Consider the following 19380-nt stretch of genomic DNA (forward strand, 5'->3'; position numbering starts at 1 on the left):
ACAACTCCTCTCCTGTCTGTCTTCTCAACACCCAACTGCTGGAAATTCACGCCACGAGACAACACTGTCCACAGCTCGCGCTTGTTGCTGTCATCATCCTAACCTTCTGGCCACTTCCCCTTGTCCACCGAAGACTGCAGCACCACGCTCACCAAGTTGTTCATCTCTGTCTTACTCCTGGAACCGGTGGGGGGGTCCTTCAATGCCCTTAAACACAACCAAGACAGCACCCTGGCCTCACAGTTCGTTGACTTCCTCATTTCCAGGCACCTTTCCTTCCAGCCTATCTCTGCCTATTTAAAATTTTTTTTTTTCAACGTTTATTTATTTTTGGGACAGAGAGAGACAGAGCATGAACGGGGGAGGGGCAGAGAGAGAGGGAGACACAGAATCGGAAACAGGCTCCAGGCTCTGAGCCATCAGCCCAGAGCCTGATGCGGGGCTCGAACTCCCGGACCGCGAGATCGTGACCTGGCTGAAGTCGGACGCTTAACCGACTGCGCCACCCAGGCGCCCCAATCTCTGCCTATTTAAACACTACTGACCACCAATAACTGTATACCTGGAAATCTTGATTTCTGTATTTCAGTCTCTGGCCAGTGCCTCTTAAACTTACGGCTCCTAACCTAGAATGCTCCATTTCAAGTCATTTCTCGTCCTCCTGGAGATGCCCAGTCTTTCCCCCTAACCATTTTTCTTACTTTTCTAGTCTTCTCCATGTCTGCACATTTTTTTTTTCTTAGCCAAATGAGATAATATGATCCAGCATTGTAACCATTCGCCTTTAACTTATTCAACTCCCTCGCCTCCTCTTTGTCAACCTCACCTGGCAAACTCCAGATCTGGTTAGAGTACTGCTTGTCTGCACTTGACTAATGGAAAGGTGGGAAAATGGCCCACAGTCGTGGCGCCAGTCTACTTTGGAACTCACGGACAGTCTCTAGTGGGCATTCCCCAGTGTCCCCGGAGTCCTCCAATATGTGGGCTTGCCCTATCTTTAAAATTATATTTTACGTGTTTTCTGCTCTCCACACGTTGTCAACACCTGGATCCCCACCATCTGTTCTCAAGTCATGATCTTGCCTCTTACCTCGCTAAGAAATTAGAACAGTCAGCTGTGAACCCCTCATCTCCCTTTTACCAAATCTACTCACTTGTGGTCTCTGTGCGCACTTTCTGCTTGCTTGGCTTCCTGGCTCAGTGGCCTCCGTCCTTACCTTAGGCAAGGTCTTCTGCTCAGGCTGTGGGGCCTGATTGCACTTGTCAAAGTCTTCACTTCCGTTATGCCCTCTTCCTGGTACCATCAACTTCCTCCCTGTCCCCTGGTTTATTCTCATCAATGTATATATGGGCTTGAGTATCTCACATCTTGAAAAATACCTGCGGAGTTTTCCTTGACTCCAGTTCCCTTCCTAGCTGCTGCCCATCCCTCTTCTCGCCCCTCCTCAGCCAAGTTTCTAAAAGGACAGTCAGTGGGGCGCCTGGGTGGCTCAGTTGGTTGAGCGGCTGACTTTGGCTCAGGTCAGGATCTCACGGTCCGTGAGTTCGAGCCCTGCGTCAGGCTCTGGGCTGACAGCTCGGAGCCTGGAGCCTGCTTAGGATTCCATGGCTCCCTCTGTCTGCCCCTCTGTCTCCACTGCTTGCAGTCTGTCTCTCGCATTGTCTCAAAAGTAAATAAACATTAAAAAAAAAATGTAAAAGGACGGTCAGTAATCACTCATTGTTTTCACAATTTTCTGTCTTTCACTGGTCTAAACTCATCCCAATTAAGTGGTAGGGTCCACCATTCCTCCGAATTGGTAAGGTAATGAAATGTAGCAAACTTTTCTGTCTTCCTTACTCATGACCGTTTGGCAGCATTCAACAGGCTGACTTCTCTTTCCTTCTCATTTAAAAAAAGAATTTTTTTTCTTAACGTTTATTTATTACTGAGAGACAGAGAGAGACAGAGCATGAGCAGGGGAGGGGCAGAGAGAGGAGGAGACACAGAATCTGAAGCAGGCTTCAGGCTCCAAGCTGTCAGCACAGAGCCCGACGCGGGGCTCGAACTCACAAACCGCGAGATCATGACCTGAGCCAAAGTCGGACGCTCCACTGACTGAGTCACCCAGGCGCCCCTCTTTCCTTCTCGTTTTTAACGCCTCCTGACAGTCACTCTACCTCATTGATCGTTGTTCCAATTCTGCCTCATTGCTGTTCTTATGCTTACAGAGTTGTAACTCCTGTGCTCAGCCTCTAGATCTTGGAGACTCTCAGGGCTCAGTATCAGACTGTCTATCCTTCTTAGCTATACTCCCTCCCTAAGGCCCATGGCCCAAACAGCATCGCTGCACTAACAATTTTCAAATATATACCATCACAGCTGATCTCTGTTCTTAATACAAACTCATATAGTCCTTTGCTACCTGACATCTCCACTTGAGTATCAGCGGGCTGCTCAAATTTAGTCTAAAGCAGAATATTTGAGTCCACCTTCTCAATTCCTGCTCCTGATTTTTCCTCCCCACGGTATTCCCCATTTCAGTTAACATCGCTACGATTACTCAGTTACTTAAGCTCAATATGTAGGAGTCAGCCTTAATTTCTTTACTTCCCTCACCCTCTACTTCCCATATGAAGTGCTTCCCATATCCTCAGTGCTTCTATACCTTCCATTGTCACTATCATCTTAGTGCCTTATCATCTGTCAGAGAGAAGTTTAAAAAATTAGCGTTTATCCTGTCTCTTGCTTATAAACCTCCAGGGGCTTCATGTTCAACTTAAGGTAAAACTCAGAGTTCCTATACTGATTGACAAAGCTATATATGATCTGTTCCCTACCCATCACTCAGTCTTTTTCTGGGAACACTCTTCCACTCAGTCGGTACACATATTGACTGTCTTTGTGTCCCTGAAATAGCCAGGCCTGCGGGAAGTAAGGGAAGGCAGGCTGGCCATCCTTTAATGCCTCGGTATTCTTTTACCAGGCAGATGGCACTGTTCATCCTAAGACCTCGCACTAGCTGTTCTATCTGCTTTGCTTACTTGTCAACTTCTCATCATTCAGTTTTTTAAAAATGTTTATTCATTTTTGAGAGACGGAGACAGAGGGTGAGCAGGGGAGGGGCAGAGAGAGAGGGAGACACAGAATGCGAAGCAAGCTCCAGGCTGTCAGTGCAGAGCCCAATGCGGGGCTCAAGCCCACGAACTGTGAGATCATGACCTGAGCCACCCAGGTGCCCCTCCTCATTCAGTTTTTACATTAAATGTCATTTCCTTGGTGAGACATCCCCTTCACAATTTAAATGCTTTTACCTCTCCTAAAATTCTTTATGACCTACTTCTGATTGTGTGTGTGTGTGTGCGCGCGCGCATGTGTGTATGCACATGACTGTATTTTATTTGTTGTGGAATGTGGAGAGTGATAAACAAGTAGACAGATAAAACAATTTCAGGCGGTGTTAAAGGCTATGATTTGGTCAACGTCTCAGTAACTCAGCCCATTAGATTAATTCCGAAGACTGTTATTTTCCCTTGCCACTTGGACTGAACCCAGGACTTCAGATCATCTTGTTTGGGGGCAAGATCGCTCCCAGCTGTCCCTGACCTAGCGCTTCCCCATTGTCTGCTTCTGCAGGAATGAGACCCAGGAGCTGTCCAGCAGCTGCCCCCTGCACAGGTACATCAGTCCCTCCTGCCTCCCCTGCTGGCTCCTGCCTTCCCACCAGGGGCGGTAACCGAAGGTGCTGCTGCCTTTTCAGACCAAGAGAAGCTCCGGCTCAGGGGAGGAGACACCGAGTGCTCAGGGCGAGTGGAGGTTTGGCACGATGGCTCCTGGGGCACAGTGTGTGATGACTCCTGGAGCCTGGCAGAGGCCGAGGTGGTGTGTCAGCAGCTGGGCTGTGGCTCTGCCCTGGATGCCCTGCAGAGGGCGGCATTTGGCCCGGGAAATGGGAGCATCTGGCTGGATGAGGTGAAGTGCAGGGGCAGGGAGTCCTCCCTGTGGGATTGTGCTGCCGATCCCTGGGGACAGAGCGACTGCAAGCACGAGGAGGATGCTGGAGTGAGGTGCTCTGGTGAGCGGTTCTGGTTGAGCTGGGGCAGGGGTGGGCCAACGGGGTGGGCCAGGGTTGTCCTCGGAAGTTTGCATTCTGAAAGCATCGAGGTGCTGTGAGTCCCGGATGGAGGGGCGGGGGAGGACTCCACATTGATGTTGTGGTAATCGAGGGGTGATTTCAGGGACTAAGGTGGGGAAAACGGACGGCCCTGCACTCTGGCCAATTCCTGTACTGTTTTTCCCTCTAGGTGAAAGAAAAGCATTGCTGTCTTCTATAGCAGGTACAGTGTCGCAGTATTCAGATTCTGGGGACTTGTTCTGTGGAATCTGACAGAATTAGCCAACTCAGAAAAAGAAAGATACTGAGGAGCCATTGGCTGGTGGGGAAGTCTTAGGGCATTTTCCTTGGGGAAGCTTTCCCTTCGTTGGCCCACTGTGCCAGAAGTTTCTCTTGCCCTGGGGCCAAGGCAGGCTGGTTCCCGTGCTGCAGGATCTCAGGATTTCCCATTTGTCTGTTGAGTGTCGCTGCTCAGAGGCAAGATGCCTATTCCAGGAGCTGTTTGATGCTCTGGTCTGGTAAAGCCCAAAGAAAGGGAGCTGCATTTGTGTGGCTTGGTGCTCAGAGGCTGTTGCAGCAGGGAAGCTCTCTGATAATCCTAGCGCTCCCTTGGACCTCACTGGAGTGGAGTTGAATTTATCTCAGGACAAGGCTTGGAGTGCCCACCAGGGTCGTGGTCAGTCCTGTTATGCCTGAGTCTGGGACTTCCTCATCCTGGGTACCCCTGGAAATGCTAAAGGAGTTTCCCGAGGCCATTGGTTTTATTCTCTTTAGGGACCAGACCAGGCCCAAATCCTGTCCGTGGCATCTTCTCCCTGTCTGAGATGCTCTGCTTCATCCTGGGGGCCCTTCTCTTCCTGGTTCTCATGATCCTGGTAACTCAGCTGTACAGATGGAGAGCAGCGATCAGAGGTGGGCGTCAGGGGGTACTGGGTAACATGGAAAGTGTGTGGAAGCAGGAGGGGGGGCCAGGCATGAGGTCGGGGGGAAACCGTGTTTGGAAAACTCCAGCTGCTCTACGTTAAACTGTAAAGGCTGAATCTACAGAGGCTTTGAGGGTTGGAGTGTGAACCCTCGTAAGTCATGGCTTCTATGTGGGACAGGAAGGGATAGGAGCTGAGCTGTGGACACAGGGTAGGCAAGGGAGAAGGTGCAGATACGGTGCATGGGGTTGGAGACTATGAAGGCATCCTGGCAGCCCTGAGGGCTTCTCCACCTGTGAGCCTTGGGAAGAACGATTAGCCTGTTGGTTCAGGGATGAACTCAGGTGGCGATCTCTCACTTGCTGGTGGTTTGCTCAGCCTTATCCAGTTTCGAAGATGCTCTCAGTGAGGCTGTGTACGAGGAGATCGATCATCTTGTGACAATGAAGGAAGATCTGCTGGGCGGCACTGGTGTGTATCCCTACTTTGCTTTCCTGGGACTTCTGGTCCCTGCTGTCTGCGAGCCACGTCTTCTCAGAACATGCCAGACCCCATATGTGCCCCAGGCTCAAAGAAGCAGCCCCTCCAAAGGCTGCAGGATGGGCCCCTCCTGAGCCCCTGTGAACGCTGAGCCTTCTCTTTATTCTACGGGAGCCTCGCCCGCTCCAGCATTTCTTTTCAGCCTTACCACAGGTCCCACGGGCGTGAGAAGGCACGTTCTGCTTGTTTTGTGATGTTTGTCTCCACATTAGCGTCCCTGTCAGAGGACTCAGTGACTACCCTGTCATATGACACTGGGGATGGTGAGGAGGACAGTGACTTTAAATCTGCTCCAGGTAGTACGGGTGGATCTGCCTTGGCTGGATATTAGGGGCAGGGGGCTTTCCCTCCTAGAGATGAGATCCAAGAGGGACCGTCTTCCTTTGACTAGGATTAGAGAGGTCTCTTCTCTCCTCCTTCTCTGGTTGCTCTGAACATGCCTCTCTGTGTTCAACACCATCCTCATTGAGTCACAACTCACACACATTGTTTTGAAAAATATCGTCTGGAAAGTGTAACTGACAAAATATTTAGTAGTCCATTGGTGTAAGAGTTTCTCTGAAATATGTAGTTTTAATAAGGGACTATTGAGGTGTTTGGGTCATTTTTCTGGCTTACGGACACATCAGAGTGAAATATATGACCTTGGATGAGACCTGTTAAAACAGGGAGTGGGTAGTTAGTGCCTCTACTTTAGCAGCCTTCAGAATCTCTGCAGCAGAAGGATTTCAGATATTTCCTAGGCCAACCCATTTACTGTGGTTTCATCTGACCCCCTGATCTGCTCTTAAAACCCCAGCTCAGGGGACTGACACTCCTGCTGAGGATTATGATAATGCTGAAGAGGTACCGGTGCCTGAGGCTCTTCCTGCCTCTTGGATGATCGAGGGGGACGTGCCCCCTGAGGAGAATGGGATGATGGCCTCTCAGACAGGTGAGTGGGGTTAGCTGATCTCCTGTAATCTTTTGTCTCTGTCTTGGAAAGGGTGAATTTGAGATCCTCATTGCCCGCCCTTCCTATAGATTCAAAATTTGGATGACTTCATATCCTTCAACCATCTTCCTTTCTTTAGTGCTGGCACATTCCTTGGGGAGGGAGGAATCACTCTGTGTTCTTGGTATCGGAGTCTCCATAACTTCGTCTTTCATGTGCTTGCATTAAGACTTATAGATTAACTTACCAAATCCAAAGATAGAGCAACTGTTCTAATAACATTGTTGCACTGTCTCAAATGTGAAAGGCATTTAGAGATGTAAGAAATATTGGAATACTGGAATTTGTGAGGCATTTTGATCATTTGAGATGCTCTGTAATCATATGTTAGCCCTAATATGTACAAAGTCTATGATATATGGTGGCCTTGAATATTAAAGCCATGGTGATGGAGTATAGAGACTGGATTTGTGGGCAGTTGTCTGTGGATAACTGGAGCCAATCTGCTCCAGACATTTCAATGGTCAAATGAAGACATTCATTCTCCAGAGAAGAGTATTTTTCCATCTGAAGGCCCATGTGATTCCTGGAGAGGTGGCATTTATGGAAGGAAGGATCCTGTGATTGTTTCTATGGGCATCTGGGGACACAAGAGCAGAGTTGAACATCCAGTGAGGACCTGAGATTTCTCCTAGGTCTCCTGTCCTTTTCCTTCTGAATTCAGACCTGTACATTGTGAGAGGAGAAATTTTCATGTCCCTTCTTATGATTTTCACCATTCTTGGGCCATCCATTTGCTGAGAAACATGTCTTCAGAGAGCCCCTGTGTTGGCCATAGATCTGTGATAACAGCATTTCCCAGATAAGCTGAGGCCCCAGAAACCCATATGGACTGGATTCTGATAGGATAACCTTGATATATTTTCGCTATAACTAATATTAAATTGTCTGAGCTTCCTTGAGCATTACTGGGTCTCCAGGGATGCTTTGTCATCACCACTTACTTAACTTGCTTCCCCCGTGGGGCACTGTCCTATCACTTTGTCACAGTTCCAGTCAAACTTCTCTTTGCTGTTTCAGGCTCTTCTCTGCAGTTCTCTGAAGAGGTAGCTGGTCCTGGGAAAGAAGATAGTCCCTGGCTGCTCCTGGGGGAAGAAGGTGACCCGGGGTATGATGACGTTGAACTAAATGCCCCTTGAACATCTACCATGGTTTTCACCTGATGTTGCATTAAAAATGAGATGAGGCCTCAGATATTCTAATTGCCTGTATTTCAATAGAGTAGTGCTGCCCTATAATGGTATTATATGGAAATTACTTAAAATGAAATATTCTGAATAAAGTACTTTTTGCTTTGATGATAATTTAGCAAGTTTCATGTTGATTCAGTTTCTCCCAAAGGAAATACAAGGTGAATAAACTGACCTGTTTTCTCACTTCCTCTATAGGCTACTCAAGGCATTACTTTGCCCAGGCTCTCAAATGTTCCAGGTCTCTCTTTCTTAGACAGGGGACTCTAAACTTGGTCCATACTCATACCCTCATTCTTACCAAGCCCAACCTATTATACTTAATTGATGGCTCTGGATGTTGTTGGGGGCGGCGGTCCAACCTACACTCACTTTTGCAATCTTCATAATTTTTGGCAGGACATGGGGATTGGAAGGTGCTCAAGGATTCTCCTGGTGCAATATACACGGCCATTTGCCATAGGAAAATGATGAATTCAATGATGGAATAAAGTATGCCCACCAAGATTATTATATTTTACTTCTGATGCGTGATGTCAACAAAGCCCAAATAGAAAGCTGGCTACTATAAGTTTTCAGTTTCCCTTAGTTTTCCAGTTTCCACTAACATGTTCACATAAGAAGTCATAATTTTTGAGAGATTTTACATTCAACCCAGGACCAAGGATTGAATTCTTTCAAATCTTGAACTCCATTGTAGGGAAGGTGGAGTTCTGCTAGATAATGAGGATGGAGACCAATACTTGTGCACTTTTCTTGATATCCCACCTGGCTTCATAGTCTTCCCACTACTTTCCAGATCATTTAGCATCCTTAAGGCCTGCCTCAGTGCTCTGCTCACGATCTGCAGAGCTGAATCACTGGGATGATGAGGACTGGGGAAAGAGGTTCCCCTAGGTTGGTATAGAGGATCCCAGGTAGGGAAAAAATGTCAGGGAAAAGAGCTGAGCCTGAATTGTTGTCTGAGGAGAAAAGAGGGCCATGAGATTTTAGAGAAGGCCATAAGCCCAAGAGAATCCCCCTTATCCCAGTCACCTCCTGAGTCCTCAAGACCATGAAATCACCGTTCAGATACAGTGGATTTGTCTGAATCCCAAGATGTGATCGACCTAGGTCCTGCCCTGAGCTGTGTCAACTCTCTTCTGAATCTGGTTCTAAGGGAATTTTATAAAATTAAAGCCAGTAAATCTTTGGAGCATTGCAGCTGTCACAACTTAATAGGACTATGAACACCTTATCATTAGGCCTTTCCTATACTGAAATGGTCAATTTTCCCAGAAATATGTAGATTCCATAGTGCAGGTCCCTAAAAATATGGGTGTCTCCTCTTTGACATAGTTCAGGACAGAAGAACCACTTACTTCCATGAATGGGGGAGAATGGTTGTCCTCACACCTGGCGAGAAGAGAAGGAGAATGGGATCACTGTATTGACTTGGCCTGGAAAAGCCATAGGCTACACCTACATCAGAGTCCTATTGTTCTCTCCCAGATCCCAGGTCAGGCAAGAGCCTCTCCTGTATTTGTACTGAGCCAGGACACAATACAAAGTTAGTACAGGAAGTACTTCTGGATACAAACTCACATGTCCTTGGATCCTCACCCAATACCCTGGTCCTTCTACTCAACCAGAGCGCCTCATTCCAGCATTGTTTCCTGCTTGCAGTTGCTCTGTCCCCAGGGATTGGCAGCACAATCCCACAGGGAGGACTCCCTGCCCCTGCACTTCACCTCATCCAGCCAGATGCTCCCATTTCCTGGGCCAAATGCCGCCCTCTGCAGGGCATCCAGGGCAGAGCCACAGCCCAGCTGCTGACACACCACCTCGGCCTCTGCCAGGCTCCAGGAGTCATCACACACTGTGCCCCAGGAGCCATCGTGCCAAACCTCCACTCGCCCTGAGCACTCGGTGTCTCCTCCCCTGAGCCGGAGCTTCTCTTGGTCTGAAAAGGCAGCAGCACCTTCGGTTACCGCCCCTGGTGGGAAGGCAGGAGCCAGCAGGGGAGGCAGGAGGGACTGATGTACCTGTGCAGGGGGCAGCTGCTGGACAGCTCCTGGGTCTCATTCCTGCAGAAGCAGACAATGGGGAAGCGCTAGGTCAGGGACAGCTGGGAGCGATCTTGCCCCCAAACAAGATGATCTGAAGTCCTGGGTTCAGTCTAAGTGGCAAGGGAAAATAACAGTCTTCGGAATTAATCTAATGGGCTGAGTTACTGAGACGTTGACCAAATCATAGCCTTTAACACCGCCTGAAATTGTTTTATCTGTCTACTTGTTTATCACTCTCCACATTCCACAACAAATAAAATACAGACATGTGCATACACACATGCGCGCACGCACACACACACACACACACACACACACACAAGCTCCATGAGGAGAAAGACTCTGCATGCCTTATTCACCTCTGTGTTTCTGCTGTTAGGACAGTGCCTGGCACATTCTTCAACAGCATGCATTGAGAACCTTTTCTAAATACTATCTATAGGGGCTTGATAAATATGTATTGAATGAATGGATGAATAAAGTCCAGTAAAATATGATTCCTTTAAATTCTTGTTAATCAGCAAAATAACAAAGGAAATGTAAATTAATGGTAATGGTTTGTGGTAATAAATATTGCATCTTAAGAAGTAATTAGTTCAGGGGCGCCTGGGTGGCTCAGTCGTTTGAGCATCTGACATCGGCTCAGGTCATGATCTCGCGGTCTGTGGGTTTGAGCCCCGCGTCCGGCTCTGTGCTGACAGCTTGGAGCCTGGAGCCTGCTTCAGATTCTGTGTCTTCCTCTCTCTGCCCCTCCTCTGCTCATGCTCTGTCTCTCTGTCTCAAAAATAAATAAATAAAATAAACATTAATTTTTTTAATTTGAAGAAGTAATTCATAAATTCATATATCACTATCTAAAATATTCTTATTTGGTGCAATTGATATAACACCATTACATACAGTAAAATAAATTGAGATGTAATAAGGTTTTGAATGTTCTCTAGTGAAACTATACAATTATTTAAAGAAAAATAAAATTGATTAAAAGTAATTGTGGAATGAAGATTGGCATTTGAAGCATTGCATTAAAGACATAAATCCTAAAGGTAGAGGATTATAAATTTGATCACACAATAGCCCCTTAACACATGCATAACCCTAAAAACATTAATATGCAAAAATGGGGGAAATATTTAGAAAATATGTAAGACAAATAGTAAATGATGTTAGTTTATAAAGAATTCCTAGGGGCGCCTGGGTGGTGCAGTCGGTTAGGTGTCCGACTTCGGCCAGGTCACGATCTCGCGGTCCGTGAGTTCGAGCCCCGCGTCGGGCTCTGGGCTGATGGCTCGGAGCCTGGAGCCTGTTTCCGATTCTGTGTCTCCCTCTCTCTCTGCCCCTCCCCCGTTCATGCTCTGTCTCTCTCTGTCCCAAAAATAAATAAAAAACATTGAAAAAAAATTAAAAAAAAAAAAAGAATTCCTATAAGTCAGGGCGCCTGGGTGACTCAGTTGGTTACGCATCTAACTTTAGCTCAGGTCCTGATCTCTCAGTTTGCAGGTTCAAGCCCCGCATCGGGCTCTGTGCTGACAGCTCGGAGCCTGGAGCCTGCTTTAGAGTCCGTGTCTCCTTCTCTCTCTGCCCCTCCCTTGCTGTGGTCTGTCTCTCTCTGTCTCTCAAAAATAAAAGTTAAAAAAATTTAAAGAATTCCTATAAGTAAACACTAAAATGAAAAACATTCTAAAGAAAAAATAGAAATGTTATGACAGACATTTTAAGGTTACAGTATAAGATAATATTTTGGTGTATAAGATCAATATGGATAAAAACATGATATAATGCACTTATGGCAAAGTTATGAAGAAAATAATGCTCTCAGTTAATGTTGAAAATCAAAGCTACTGATAGCTATTTTGATGGCTATTAGACAATATATATCAGAGGCTTCAGGATGGTTATCTTGAGGAAATAATAATGGCTTTTCTATTGGGTCAATGTAGATGTTCATAAAAATTTCATCACAGTATTGTAATTGAAAACATAAATATACAACAAATGGGATTAGAAAAATAAGTTATGATTCAGTAATACAGTGTAATACCGGCAACAATACAAATGACATAGAAGATATTTTAATTGACAGAAAGAAATTTAAAATATATCGTTAAGGGACTCCTGGGTGGCTCAGTCAGTAAAGCGTCCAACTTCGGCTCAGGTCATGATCTTGCAGTTTGTGAGTTCAAGTGCTGCATTGGTCTCTGTGCTGAGAGCTCAGAGCATGGAACCTGCTTCAGATTCTGTGTGTGTGTGTGTGTGTGTGTGTGTGTGTGTCTCTGCCCCTCCCCCACTTGTGCTCTGTCTCTCTCTCTCTCTCAAAAATACATAAACCTTAAAAAATAAAAAAAATATTGTTAATTTTGAAAGTGTATATAAAATTGTGTACTTTATGATCCAATTATGAGTGTGAGTGTGTGTGTGTGTATGCATGCACACACACGTGTGTAGAGACTGAGATGTGCCCTCTATTAAAGCAGAGATTTAGTGTTCAGAAAGAATCTAAAGGGAGCTGGCAGACCCTGACTTGTCCTGTACGTGGCAGGCTTGGGGAATATTTGATGACCTTTGACACCATGATACCAAAGCTGAAGTGTCACAAGTAGATGGGGTGAACTCATGTGAACCGAATGCTTTAACATGCGAACATGCTCCGTAAAAACATGATTCTAAAAAAGTTCTCTCTGCAAAAAAATGCACTTGACTGATGACATGGGATTTCTTCTTAGCCTAATGAGAAAGGCATTCGTTGTTCTCGGGGCTGGAGAGGCCAACCTGGAATCCGAGCACCAATTTTACATTTCATCGTGAGAGTCTACCTCAACCCCTAAAAGCCTGCAAAGCTTACAGAAGGACAACCATCATTAGCATATGGCCCAAACCTGAGGAACTGGAAGTTTCAAGAAATACAACAAGGAAATGAGGAGCAGAACCTCTCGCTCCTGTTTGGAGGCATAGACTTTCCTAAAGAAGAGAGACAGAGACTTGTGGTTGGAGGGGTTTGAAACAGGAGGAAAAAGGGTGAGGGAAAGGATAGAGAGTTGAGGGACATTGCTACAGCAGCCAGGGACGAAGGCGCACATCTGGAAGAGCTGGCTCTCTGGCCATGTGACTAGATTGTTCTTTCGGAAGCTCAAGCACTGATATCTTGTATTCTCCTCAGTCAGGGGCTCAGTGGAGACAAGATTTCATATGGGATCCGGGGGAACTACAAGGGACAAAATTTCCCAGAGCATGTTCTAAGCACAGCATTCTTCCTAAAGAGTGAATCCATTAGGACGTCCCCAAACAAGCTTGAATACCTCACTAGGGGAGGGAAAAATTAACCAAAGAGACACATCCTGAAGTCTCTAAGACTAGCCCTCTTCTGCCTTCAATGCTAATGTCAGTGCATCTAAGGGCACCTACATTTGACATCACTTTTCTCTGCTGCACAGTGAGGTTGCAGAATGATCAAGAGGTAAGAAGGGAAAACATCAGGGTCACCCGGGTAGCTAGTTGGTTAACATTTGACTCTCGATTTCAGCTCAGGTCATGATCTCATAGTTCGCGAGATAGAGCCTATTTGGGATTCTCTCTCCCCCCCCCCCCCCCGCCCTTCCCCCATTTGCACGCTCATGCTCTCGCTCTCAAGGTAAATAAATAAACTTAAAAAAAAAGCAAAAACATAACAGGCAGGAAGACACAGTTCTGCCAAGAACCCAATGCTGGGGAAAGACCACAGTAAATAAGAAAAACAGCTGAGCTGTAGGTGTGTGGGGAAGAAAAAGAAAGTCAAAGTCAGGCTTACCTTGCAAGTGCGGGGTTATCTGGGGGGTGTAATTATAGTTCATATCGGGAGGATTTTATTTTACTTGTTTTTAGTTTATTTATTTATTGATTTTGAGAGAGAATGAGAGAGAGGAGGGGAGAGACTCCCAAACAAGCTCTGTGCTCACAGCACAGAGCCCTGTGTGGGGCTTGAACCCTGACCTGAGCTGAAACCAAGAATCAGATGCTCAACTGACTGAGCTGCCCAGACACCCCGGGAGGACTTTCTTTATAGGCAGAAAAGTTTCTATATCTGCCCTATCATATACACATACGTATGTATCCTCATCACCACCGCCACCTTCACCACCAAATCCAGCAATCTGGCTTAGACAATGTGAGTTCTATGGAGTATTATCTATAAGAATTGACTTTCAGCCGGCAGACATGTTTCTGCTTACGCATTTAGCCTTCTCCTCCTCTTCAGACTCCCCTTCACCTGATTCCTCCACCCCACTCCCCAACCCCTGTCTGACTCAGATGCCCATAGTCTAAAGGGTAACAGAGTATAGGAAGGATAGATCAGAGATCCAGCCTGACATAGCCTCTCAGCCACAATCCATTACGGGATACTTTGGAAGTGATTTGACATTCACTGAGCTTTTCGGTGCTGTGGGGGCTGATTCAGAAAACCAACTTCATATGTCTGGAACATCCCACCGCTGAACTTGAAAAACAGAGTCTCTCCCCCACAGGAGAAAAACCAACATTCATTGTTACTAAAGGTCACATTTGGTCAAAACCAAACGGTCAGTAAAAAGGCATTGTCTTTACAACCCCAGAGATAGCTCTCCAGATTCTTTGAGCTAATCTAATATCTCTGCTGATTTTAAGAATTGAGGCTATGCTAACCTTGAGCACTCACTAGCATACTGACTAGGAGAAAAGCAATTCCCTGGAGAAAGAAGACTCAGTTCATGGTTTTTCAGATCCTCATGCCTTCAGGTAATAGCCTTAGCTTCTTCAAACCATACAAGGGACTCTCCTGGTCCCTAATGGGGCTCCTACAGCAGGAAGGGAATTGTATAGTCCCATCCCTGGCTTCACTATTTTCTGGGAACCAACAGAAATCCTGTTTAACATCTCCTCTGCCATCAGAGACTATGTAAAAAGTAAACTTTCTGAAATACAAACACCGATTACATGCTGACTCTTAAATATCTCCTTATATGAGCTACAAGTTTTCCTGACATTAGGTCTCATTTTGTCTCCAAAGCTCCTATAAAAAAGTTCTATCAAAAAATATATGCTGTTCATGGGGCGCCTGGGTGGCTCAGTTGGCTGAGTGACCGACTTCTGCTCAGGTCATGATCTCACAGTTTGTGAGTTCGAGCCCCGCATCGGGCTCTGCGTTGACAGCTCAGAGCCTGGAGCCTCCTTCAGCTTCTATGTCTCCCCCTCTCACTCCATCCCTCCCCTGCTCACACTCTGTGTCTCTCTGTCTCTCAATGTTAAATAAATGTTAAAAAAAATATGCTGTTCTTTTCTCCATCCCCAGAGTCTGACTCAATGGCTGGTTCAGCTCAGCCGGTGTTATTGACAGTCAGATACCCTGTTTTGGAGTCAGTTCTACCACATATAGCCCAAGAAAAGATGCTTTTTTTGGTTTAATGAAGCCTAGGTCTCCAATGTCCAATGAACAACATATTGTGGCCCTAAAGAAATGAGAAGTATCCAACAGAACAAAGAATCAGAAGAGTAGAAAATTGGGATTAGAAGGATAAAAAAATTCTCAAGAAGATGAAAAAAAAAAGGTGAGATGGACTCAAGGGAACATGATCATTGGGTCTTTCCTCTCATTTCTGGTTGGTAAGTGAAAGCCTTATAAAGATCAAGGACTCCTGAGGGCAGCAAGTGTGAGGTATGTCTTTCCTTTCCATCACATCACAGAGAAGTTTTGTCCTCAAGACTACCATGGCCACTATGGACATGTCACCTGGGAATCAATTATAGTTCCCCAGACATGGTGGACCTATAGATTACAAATCAGTTACAAAAGGAATCCCCATTTTACACTGTGGCAATCTGGTTAGAAAGTACATGCCCTTCTGGGGCGCCTGGGTGGCTCAATCTGACTTCAGTGTCCGACTTCAGCTCAGGTCATGATCTCACGGTTCGTGAGTTCCAGCCCCGCGTTGGGCTCTGTGCTGACAGCCTAGAGCCTGGAGCCTGCTTCAGATTCTGTGTCTCCCTCTCTCTCTGCCCCTCCCCTGTTCATGCTCTGTCTCACTCTGTCCCAAAAATAAATAAACGTTGGAAAAAACGTTGGGTGGCTCAGTTGGTTAAGCCTCTGACTTTGGTTCAGGTCATGATCTCATGGCTCATGGGTCCACATCGGGCTCTGGGCTGACAGCTTCAGAGCCTGGCACCTGCTTCGGATTCTGTGTCTCCCTCTCTCTCTGCCCCTCCCCTGCTCATGCTCTGTCTCTCTCTGTCTCAAAAATTAAAAAAAAAGAAAAGAAAGTATATGCCCTTCTACTCTTAGGTCCTCTTCGTCAACATTTCTGTTTCTCTGCCTCCCCTTCTTCTGTTCATTTTCATATAAACCAGTCTACTATTTTCACATTCTTTCCAGGCCTTTGAGTAAATAATGAAAATGTCTTACAGTGCTTGGAAATGAAATCCGTTTTACACAAATTGCTTATCATACCCTTGCTATCAACAAAACAAGTACTGATCATGTTTTCACCATTTTAAAAAGTTATTTTTCTTTTTAAAATTTTTTTAATGTTTATTTATTTTTGAGAGAGACAGAGACAGAATGCGAGCAGGTAGGGGGAAGAGAGAGAGGGAGACACAGAATCCAAAGCAGGCTCCAAGCTCTAAGCTGTCAGCACAGAGCCCAACGCTGGCCCCAACTCACAAGCCGTGAGATCATGACCTGAGCCAAAGTCGGACGCTCAACCGACCGAGCGACCCGGGCGCGCCTAAAAAGTTATTTTTATTGAGATATAATTGACATACAATTTTGTGTAAATTTAAGGTGTACAATGTGTCGATTTGATACATTTATATATTGCAATACGATTACCACTATAACATTAGGTAACACCTCTATCACATCACATAATTTATTTTTTGTGGGGGAGCAATAAAGATCTAGTCTTTTAGCAACTTTGAAGTTTATAACACAGCATTATTGTCTATAGCCATTATGCTGTGCATGAATTCTCCAGGACTTATTTATCTACTGGTTGCAAGTTTGTACCCTTAAACTACATCTTCCCAATTCTCCCAACCCCCAGCCTCTGGTATGCAACATGTACTCTCCATTTATAGGAATTTGATTTTTTTGACTCTACATATAAGTGATATAATACAGTATTTGCCTTTCTCTCTGACTTATTTCATTTGGCATAATGCCCACTTACCATGTAGTTTCACTTTGTTGACTTTTGTTTTTGTTGCTTGTGCTTTTAATATATGTCATATCTATAAAAAAATCATTCATCACCAAGACCAATGTCAAGGAACTTCTTTCCTATTTTTTCTTCTAGGAGTTTCACTCTATCAATCTTATGTCAACATTTTTAATTCATTTTGAGTTAATTTCTGTGAATGATGGAAGGCAGAGATCCACATTCATGTTTCTGCATGTAGTTATCCAGTATTTCCAACACAGTTTGTGGAAGGGACAATCCTTTCCCCACTGACTGTTCTTGGCTCTCTTGTCAAATATTAGTTGACAATATATGTAGAAATATATAGCTGGGCCCTATACTCTATTCCATTGGCCTGTGTGTGTATTTTTTATAACAGTACCATACTGCTTAATTTACTATTGCATTGTAATATAGTTTAAAATCAGTAAATGTGATGTGTGTGGCTTTGTTCTTTTTCATAATTGCTTTGTCTATTTCAGGTCTTTTGTGATTTTATATGAATCTTAGGGTTGTTTTTTCTATTTCTGTGAAAAATGCCATTGGCATTTTGATAGAGATTTTGTTTATTTTTTTTTAAATATATGAAATTTATTGTCAAATTGGTTTCCATACAACACCCAGTGCTCATCCCAAAAGGTGCCCTCCTCAATACCCATCACCCACCCTCCCCTCCCTCCCACCCCCCATCAACCCTCAGTTTGTTCTCAGTTTTTAACAGTCTCTTATGCTTTGGCTCTCTCCCACTCTAACCTCTTTTTTTTTTTTCCTTCCCCTCCCCCATGGGTTCCCATTAAGTTTCTCAGGATCCACATAAGAGTGAAACCATATGGTATCTGGAAGTTCTAGCATCAGCAATCAGACAACAAAAGTAAATCAAAGGCATCAAAATTGGCAAAGATGAAGTCAAGCTTTCGCTTTTTGCAGATGACATGATATTATACATGGAAAATCCGATAGACTCCACCAAAAGTCTGCTAGAACTGATACATGAATTCAGCAAAGTTGCAGGATACAAAATCAATGTACAGAAATCAGTTGCATTCTTATACACTAACAACGAAGCAACAGAAAGACAAATAAAGAAACTGATCCCATTCACAATTGCACCAAGAAGCATAAAATACCTAGGAATAAATCTAACCAAAGATGTAAAGGATCTGTATGCTGAAAACTATAGAAAGCTTATGAAGGTAATTGAAGAAGATTTAAAGAAATGGAAAGACATTCCCAGCTCATGGATTGGAAAAATAAATATTGTCAAAATGTCAATACTACCCAAAGCTATCTACACATTCAATGCAATCCCAATCAAAATTGCACCAGCATTCTTCTCGAAACTAGAACAAGCAATCCTAAAATTCATATGGAACCACAAAAGGCCCCGAATAGCCAAAGGAATTTTGAAGAAGAAGACCAAAGCAGGAGGCATCACAATCCCAGACTTTAGCCTCTACTACAAAGCTGTCATCATCAAGACAGCATGGTATTGGCACAAAAACAGACACATAGACCAATGGAATAGAATAGAAACCCCAGAACTAGACCCACAAACGTATGGCCAACTCATCTTTGACAAAGCAGGAAAGAACATCCAATGGAAAAAAGACAGTCTCTTTAACAAATGGTGCTGGGAGAACTGGACAGCAACATGCAGAAGGATGAAACTAGACCACTTTCTCACACCATTCACAAAAATAAACTCAAAATGGATAAAGGACCTGAATGTGAGACAGGAAACCATCAAAACCCTAGAGGAGAAAGCAGGAAAAGACCTCTCTGACCTCAGCCGTAGCAATCTCTTAATAGAGATTTTGTTTAACATAAAGATGACTTTGAGTAGTACGAGCATTCTAACAATATTAATTCTTCCAATCCATGAACATAGGATATCTTTTCACTTGTTTATGCCTTCTTCAATTTCTTTCACCAAGTAGAGATCTTTTAATTTCTTGGTTAAATTTATTCCTAAGTATTTTATCATTTTTGATGTTATAAATAAGATCAATTTCTTTTTTTTTTTTTTAATTTTTTTTTTCAACGTTTATTTATTTTGGGGACAGAGAGAGACAGAGCATGAACGGGGGAGGGGCAGAGAGAGAGGGAGACACAGAATCGGAAACAGGCTCCAGGCTCCCAGCCCTCAGCCCAGAGCCTGACGCGGGGCTCGAACTCACAGACCGCGAGATCGTGACCTGGCTGAAGTCGGACGCTTAACCGACTGCGCCACCCAGGCGCCCCTAAGATCAATTTCTTTATTTGTTTTTCAGGAAATTCATTGTTAGTGTCTAGAAACTACTAATTTTTGCATGTTAATTTTGGATACATAACTTTACTGAACTCATTGATTAGATTGGTTGAGTCTTTAGGATTTACTATATAAAAACCATGTCATCTACGAATAGAG

The 19380-nt window shown here is 44.7% G+C and overlaps 1 protein-coding gene across 1 annotated transcript in view; it reads left to right on the forward strand.

The window, feature by feature from the left end:
* The window catches only part of CD163L1 (CD163 molecule like 1), a 39473-nt gene extending 31645 nt beyond the window's left edge, over positions 1 to 7828 (forward strand). Inside the window, exons 8-14 of the mRNA XM_032593904.1 lie at positions 3617 to 3658; positions 3741 to 4055; positions 4285 to 4317; positions 4869 to 5006; positions 5396 to 5488; positions 6357 to 6491; positions 7572 to 7828. Coding sequence (XP_032449795.1) covers positions 3617 to 3658; positions 3741 to 4055; positions 4285 to 4317; positions 4869 to 5006; positions 5396 to 5488; positions 6357 to 6491; positions 7572 to 7690 — 875 coding nt within the window. The 3' untranslated portion in view covers positions 7691 to 7828. The remainder of the gene's footprint in view (positions 1 to 3616; positions 3659 to 3740; positions 4056 to 4284; positions 4318 to 4868; positions 5007 to 5395; positions 5489 to 6356; positions 6492 to 7571) is intronic.
* The last annotated feature ends 11552 nt before the right edge of the window (positions 7829 to 19380 follow it).

This window comes from Lynx canadensis, chromosome B4 (assembly GCF_007474595.2).
Source record: "Lynx canadensis isolate LIC74 chromosome B4, mLynCan4.pri.v2, whole genome shotgun sequence".
Lineage (NCBI taxonomy): Eukaryota > Metazoa > Chordata > Mammalia > Carnivora > Felidae > Lynx > Lynx canadensis.